The sequence below is a fragment of the Nelumbo nucifera genome, chromosome 6 (assembly GCF_055504915.1).
Source record: "Nelumbo nucifera cultivar China Antique chromosome 6, China Antique-T2T, whole genome shotgun sequence".
Classification (NCBI taxonomy): domain Eukaryota; kingdom Viridiplantae; phylum Streptophyta; class Magnoliopsida; order Proteales; family Nelumbonaceae; genus Nelumbo; species Nelumbo nucifera.
In genome coordinates, this window is record NC_142654.1 from 9193860 (window position 1) to 9200862 (window position 7003).

General features: G+C 34.5%; 1 protein-coding gene across 2 annotated transcripts; it reads left to right on the plus strand.

The window, feature by feature from the left end:
• The first annotated feature begins 352 nt into the window (after window positions 1–352).
• On the plus strand, window positions 353–6687 carry LOC104604615 (ATPase complex subunit). 2 transcript variants are annotated; one of them, XM_010269051.3, is made up of 7 exons: window positions 353–612; window positions 765–805; window positions 1168–1231; window positions 2025–2210; window positions 4737–4808; window positions 6035–6213; window positions 6304–6687. In XM_010269051.3, exons 1-7 carry the CDS (start codon window positions 454–456, stop codon window positions 6419–6421), a joined length of 819 nt encoding a protein of 272 aa, XP_010267353.1. In that variant the 5' UTR covers window positions 353–453; the 3' UTR covers window positions 6422–6687. The 2 variants fall into 2 exon arrangements, with proteins under 2 accessions (XP_010267353.1, XP_010267354.1); XM_010269052.3 differs by having other exon boundaries at window positions 367–612; window positions 1163–1231.
• The last annotated feature ends 316 nt before the right edge of the window (window positions 6688–7003 follow it).

Genomic DNA, 7003 nt, shown 5'->3' on the forward strand with positions numbered 1-7003 from the left:
ATACAAGGTTTTACACTCTATATATTTATATTTGTACTCCTTCCAAACCGAGCCTTTAATCTTTAGATTTATCCTTTATTGTTTACTCTTTGAATTTTTAAAATTTTAAGTTTTTTCTTTTAAATTTGGATTTTTTAATTAAATATTTTTATGGTTTTCTTTATTTTTTTGAAATTTCAGTTATTTTTTAAGGTTAATCCGAGTTGACCCATGGGTCAATCCTAACCGAGAATTTAGGATTAGGGTATAGCCTTTGGTGACCCAACCCGAATTTGTCTTGAGCCGACCTGAAAGCGACCCGATTACCAGGTCTACAGTCTGATGTGCCTTGAGTTGATTGTTATTAGCAGATCCCGACTTCTGGTGTGGTAGACTGGTACCAGGAGAGAATCAGAACACAGGCTAAGAAGAAGCAGTCCGGCTCTCGCACTGTCATTTCTCTCGGAATCAAATATGTTGAGGTTGAAATTGAAACGTTTAACAATGATTCATCAGCTCCACACCACCGCCACTGGGGCTGCAGTTTCCAGTCTCCTCAGAGGAAAGCATGAAGAAGAGATTTCGTTTCTCCCTTCACAGAAGACCACCTATCGCTCACTCGACATCTACCAGGTTTTTATTCCTTTTCTCTCCATTCATCAACCATGTACACTCTCTGACCTATGTTGACTTACTTCCTCTCTAGCCTTTTGTTTTATTGAAATATTTGTTTCTCTTCACAATATTGAAATTTATAAGCAAACGCAAGAATCTTTCTTTTGCAGATCGGCAACAAAGCGGCCATCGAGAAAGAACGGGCTAGGCTGTAAGTTCACATTTAATATTTTATGCCTTTTAGATGTTGTTATTTGCTTGACGTCGTAGTGTTGTTTGATGATTAACCTCACACAGATTGGTTGGAAATACAAACCAATTTCTTTAGTGATTACTTGGAAAAATCATTTTCTGGAATCTCTCTTTTCATGTGGAAGCACAATCTGATAAATAAAATAAGATTTTGATCTTGCACTAAATAACCGTTATTTTCATTTCCTCTAAATTTGTGTATCCTATACTTAAATCATCATGATTGTAGTTCCATCCATTAACCATATGTTTTGAAAATTTCTCCATCATCATTGTTAATGTACTTAATTTAATTAAATTAGTTACTGTGCTTTAGGGCAGTGCAGACGAAATGAATAGAGGATACTTTGCTGACATTTCTGAGCTCAAGAAACATGGTGGTAAGGTGTGCCAAAAAAGTTCTCTTTTAGGTTCTTTAGTTTTTAGCGATGTAGTAAACCTATAATTTTTTCACACAATCATTATTATTATTATGTTGAAAGTTACTGGGGACGCTTTACTCCTCATGTTTAGTGTGCCCCGCAAAGAAGAAAAAAAATGGTTCTAAAAGGAACTACAATGTGGTGAATATGCTAACAGCATAGTTTTCAAAAACTTATGCTTTACAATATGGTTCACAATTTGAATCATGAATCCAAGGGTTTTAATTTTTTGCAAAAACTTTACAATAATTGTTTGAATCCTATGATTTGACTCATAAATCTTAATGACTTATTTTTCAAGATACTCTTGTTTTAAAATCCTCACCAGAACAGTTATTTAGGTTCTTTGGGACCTTTTTAACCCATATTTAGTTTATTTTCCATCATATTTAGGTTAAAGAGCCATTGTATGTGGATTAATTAACTTTCAAGTCGAACTTGACTATATCATCTTAGGCTTCTAATGTACAAGTAGTAAATGGCATTGTTTTAATGGTAGATATGGATTAAAAATATGGTAAAAGCACTTTTCTGTATATACATTTATTTCTTTTTTTATAAGTTTGTGGAAAAAACAGAAAAATCTTATGATAGATGATACGATTCATGATTCAGTTTGATTCAACCCTCTCTATGATTTATGATGTAATTATGATTTTCAATACGTTGCTAACAGCTATGTGTTGTATTCCTTAATTTTTCTTAATCTGTAACAAATGCTTTTTTTTTCTGAATTTTTTTTATGGATTTCTGCAGATTGCAATGGCAAATAAAATTATTATTCCAGCGGTTGCAGCTGTTAAGTTTCCCACAATAGAAGTTGACTCCTCAGATGGTAGGAGTCTTAAACTACCCATTGTTTCTGAAGGAAATGAGGCCAAGGAAAAATTGTCCGTCCCCGCAGCATCCTTGCTGTGTCTTTCATTTCGTGCGAACTCTCAGGTTAGGAAAGTTTAGCTTTCTCATATTTCTTTCATCTTTCTGATGTATGTCATGGTAGATTTTGGAACAATAAATTTATTGTTTGACATCTTTTCAAAAGGTGGAGTCTTGAGCACAAGACTTGTATCTCATCATCATCATCATCATCCATACCTTATCCGAACCATATAGAGCCAGCTACATGAGTCCTGTTTCGCCACTTTGTTCTATTTAAAACCATGCCCATTGTTGAATTATTAGTTCTTAAATCATTTTTTTTTTTGATCAATAACACAATTCATTAAATAATCTCAAAAATAATTACAAATAGGAAGACAAACTTTCTTATCTTCCACCTGCAGCTTGAGCCCCAAGGAAGGAAAAAAGAGGAAGAGAAATAGAAAGAATAAAATTACAACTGTGCCCAAAACATTGACTCCCTCTCCACCCCTTGTTTAGCTAACCCATCCGCAAAAGAATTAGCTGATCTTTTTACCCAACTGATTTTAACTTCCATTTCTCGAACCAGCCATCTGAATTTCCTCCTCACATTGCTGTAATTCTATAAGCCACTGTTGTCTTTATTCAGCCATCCTACCACCACCTCCGAGTCCCCTTCAATTATGAGTTTTCTGATATTCATCTCCCTAGCTTTCTGGACCTTAAATCATTTCTTATTACTTTTACCCATATCCTTTTTGGTCTACCCCTAGTTCTTCTAGCCCCTTCCACTTGTAACAAATCACTTCTCCTAATTGAAGCTGTTAATAGTCTTCTATGCACGTGACCTAACCATCTTAGCCTACTCTCTCTCATTTCATCACTTATTGGAGCTACTCCTAGGTTTCTACAGATGGTTTCATTCTTGATCCTATTCTTTCTAGCTTTTGCACTTATCCATCTTAATATTTGCATTTCTGCCACAGTCATACAACATAGCTGACCTTTACAAATGTTTTATAGAATTTTCCTTTTAATCTAAGTCTTATTCTCCTATCACACAAAAGTCCAGATACACCCCTCCATTTTACCAAACCTGCTCTAATTCTTTGGGTGTCATCTTCCTCAATCTCCCCCTTGTTATGAATTGCTGGACCAAAGTACTAGGAATGGTCGCATTGAGTTATCTCTTGGTCTCCAATCCTAAGCGTATCCTGATTTACATTCCTTTACTAAATTTACATGTCATATACTCTGTTTTAGTCCTACTTATTTTAAAACATCTTGTTTCTACTTTCTAGGGCATTTGCCCATAAGCTTAATTTTGTATTTAATCCTTCATTGGTTTCATCATTTAAAACAATGTCATCCACAAACAACATGTACCATGGAATTTCTCCCTAAATATGTTTAGTCAGTTCATCTATGGTCAATGTTAATAGATAAGGGCTAAGTGCTAAACCTTGGTGAAGACCCATTAACTGTTAAAATCTGAAGTCTCTCCCACTGATGTTCTAACATTGGTTGTTGCCCCCCTCACACATATCCTTAATTAGGTCTATATACCTATTTTGAACCCCTTTCTTTTCCAAGACCTACCATATTGTCGCTCTAAGAACTCTATCATAAGCATTTTCTAGATCTTTCTTCTTATCTTTGAACGTTTCTATCAATCGTTTCAAAAGAAATATAGCTTCCATGGTTGATCTCCCTGACATAAAGCCCAATTAGTTCTTTGATACACTTGTTTCAAGTCGCAATCTTTGTTCAATTATTCTCTCTCAAAGTTTCAGTGTGGCGCTTATATCTATGAATGGTATTTAATCAAATATCATGCATTCATAGGAACATCGATAGGAGGACCACTTATTTCCCTTATCTTGTTCGAGCTTCATTCTTAGGCTAATATTTGAGATTCTAGGGGCATCTTATGGTTTTAAAGTATTCTACTTGAGATCTTTGTGTTTTCATTCCTAATGCAGCTTGCCACCTATTATGTTCAAATAAAGCAATTCATCCTTTCTTTTCTTTCTTTTAATTTTAAGAAAAAAATATGATCTATTTCTTCACCTTTCAGAAAAAGAGGAAAAAAAAAAGGAAGAAAGAAAGAAATAGTGACCTATTATTTGCACTAATGGGTTGTGTAATTCATTCCAAGTAGTATAAATTGAGTATAGAAATAGATTTGCAGCATTTTGATGTGGAAATATCCCATCGCAGTTGTCATCATGATCACTATTAGCTATTAGGTTAACAGTAAGCTTGGTGAAACTTATTTTCTAAAATAGAGCAGAGTTTATTAAAGTATTTTGAGATTGCCAATGACTCAGTAGTTGAAATGGTTGCTTGGTGTCCCTCCAAAATAGGAGGTGTGGGATCAACCCATGGAACTGCAGGCTTTCCATGGTATGGCCAGTGAACCTCATGTGTACCCTGCTCTGTCCCCACCCCAGAGTCCACCCCTGTAATAAGTACTATGTAATACCAAAAAAAAAAAAAAGAAAAACAAAGAAAGAAGAGAGAGGGCTAGAAAATCTTCAATGCCCATGTTTAGTTTTCTCCTACAATCTGAAACTGGCTATATTGTTGGTTTGATTTCTTCAACAGGCAATGATAGATTCTTGGAGTACACCCTTCCTGAATGCTTTTAGAGCTTCAAAAGATGTCCAGATGTATGAGGTAAGTACAATAGTGTCTTTCTATATAAGCAATAGTTCTTTGCTTCACTGATTATTGCTTAGGAATATGAGGTAACTACAATAGTGTCCACATCATACTTCTATTACTATTTTAGATTTGATTATTCTGATTCTGTTGATCTTAGCTTAATACTTTTGGAAATGGTTATGCCTAGAGGGATTGACTACATTGTTATATGAAAATTCTCAATACAGTCAAGTGAACCTCTACAAGTTACTATATACTAACATTTAACATTCTGAAATGGAGTGTCATTTTAATTGTGATTAAGAATATAGCCTCTGTGTTATCAAAACTGGCCTAATACATGCTGAATTGATTTACATTTTAAAAGCCTGCATGTGAACATAATTATTCAATCAAGATTACAAATAATTACAAAATTGTATTGATCATGCTCCCTTGAGTGGCACATGCAAAATTCATGTTCAACAGTGCAAGAGAGAAACAGTGCATGTACTCTGGTATATTCTGGTTGAAATGGGTGGTACTAGCTAAATTCTAAACTACTATTTTTGCACTGGAAAAACTATTCATGCATGATTTTTTTTATAAGCAAACTTCTCATGTACCAATCATATGAATCTTCCTGCTTCTTTTAAAGAATATTTTCTATTATTGGAGCTATTGTAGAAGATCAGATGATAGAAACACTAAAACTAATATCTTAGAAATGAGCAGTGAAGATGAAACACCGGTATCGTTATGAGAGGTGGTGTTAAATAAAAGGCACACAGATAGATCAGATGATAAATTTTATTTTATTTTTTTAATGAAAAAGATGATAGAACTGGTTTGAGGCTCAAAATGGAGCTGATTATACTAAATAACAGTTCTACTTACTGTATGCTTCTAGCATGGCCCATATAAGATCTATCATCATGTGTGATTCTGAGCATTTGCTTTATTACTTTTCAGTCCTGTCTCATACTAATGCATTTGGTTACCCTTACATCTAAATTTTACTGGATTTAAGTCAATGAAGGAATTGCATTATCACTTTTTTATTTATAAATTCTTGGTTATTATTTATCAACATAAAATTTGTACAGAAATCTGTAGGATTGTACTCAAGGGTATGTGGCATTGTCTCTTGCTGATAAATGTGGTGGTACTATCACTGATCAAAAAAGAGAAAAGAAAAATGATGGTACCATCATCTATATATTACTGGGTCAAAATTTACATTTGGGTTGTATTTTCAGGTTTCATTTATTGACTCTTGGTTCTTATCATTGAATCCGATAAAACGGCTGCTTTTACGGGTAATGCGGAAATCTCATATCGATGAAAGTATCAACACCCTCCAAAGACAGATCGTATATTCATTTGGTGACCATTATTATTTCAGAAAAGAGCTTAAGATATTGAACCTTCTTACTGGGTAGGGTTGCTGTGTTATTCTCAATTTTATCAAGGCTCTATAATGTGATATGATCTCAACTATGCTTTTCTTTTAATTGTCACTTTTCAGGTATGTTTTCCTGCTGGACAGGTTTGGAAGAATTAGATGGCAAGGTTTTGGGTTGGCAACAGACGAAGAGTTAGCATCTATGCTTTCATGCACATCCCTCTTGCTAGAAGAGAAATAGGATAACTGTTTTGGATAGTCCAGAGCTTAGTATATCTCTAAAGTAATTGGAAGAGGAAAAAGCAGTTTGTCTTTTATTCAAATAAGAGAAGCATCCTATTTTTGACTGTCAATGATCGGATCGTGGTCAAATTAATTGTTTGCCTCGTGTTTTTGGGATGTCATTGATCACTCAAAGATGTTTCTCTCTTGATTCGCGTCTTGAGGTTACCTTGTTGAGAAAGAAAAGTATAAAGTTTTATAGAATTGTTTTCTTTTTCTTTTCAACTTAATGAAAGATTACATGCTGCTCTCCAGAAGGTTTTTTACAACTTTTAAAAAGTTTTTTCAGCATCAAAAGCACTGTTTTCCAATTAGGCAATAACCACATTATTACCTTTTTCTGTTGACGACTGTCTCCATTCCACTTTCGCCTTTTCCAGGTGACAGCCACCTCTAACAGGGTTGTTTTCTCTGGCTTACCTCATTTCCCATTTTGACTTGGATGCAACACCATCATTCATTAATCATTTTACGGTTTTACCTTCCAATCCAAGGCTCCAAGCTCGACGTCAACCTCGGAGTTAAACTCATCCAATGAATT

Excerpts from the sequence above, each read along its gene's own strand:
- LOC104604615 (XM_010269051.3), top strand. The coding sequence starts at position 454 with ATGTTGAGGTTGAAATTGAAACGTTTAACAATGATTCATCAGCTCCAC. Across the intron at positions 2,211-4,736 it reads CATTTCGTGCGAACTCTCAG|GCAATGATAGATTCTTGGAG; the intron begins GTTAGGAAAGTT and ends TTTCTTCAACAG. Across the intron at positions 4,809-6,034 it reads AAGATGTCCAGATGTATGAG|GTTTCATTTATTGACTCTTG; the intron begins GTAAGTACAATA and ends TTGTATTTTCAG.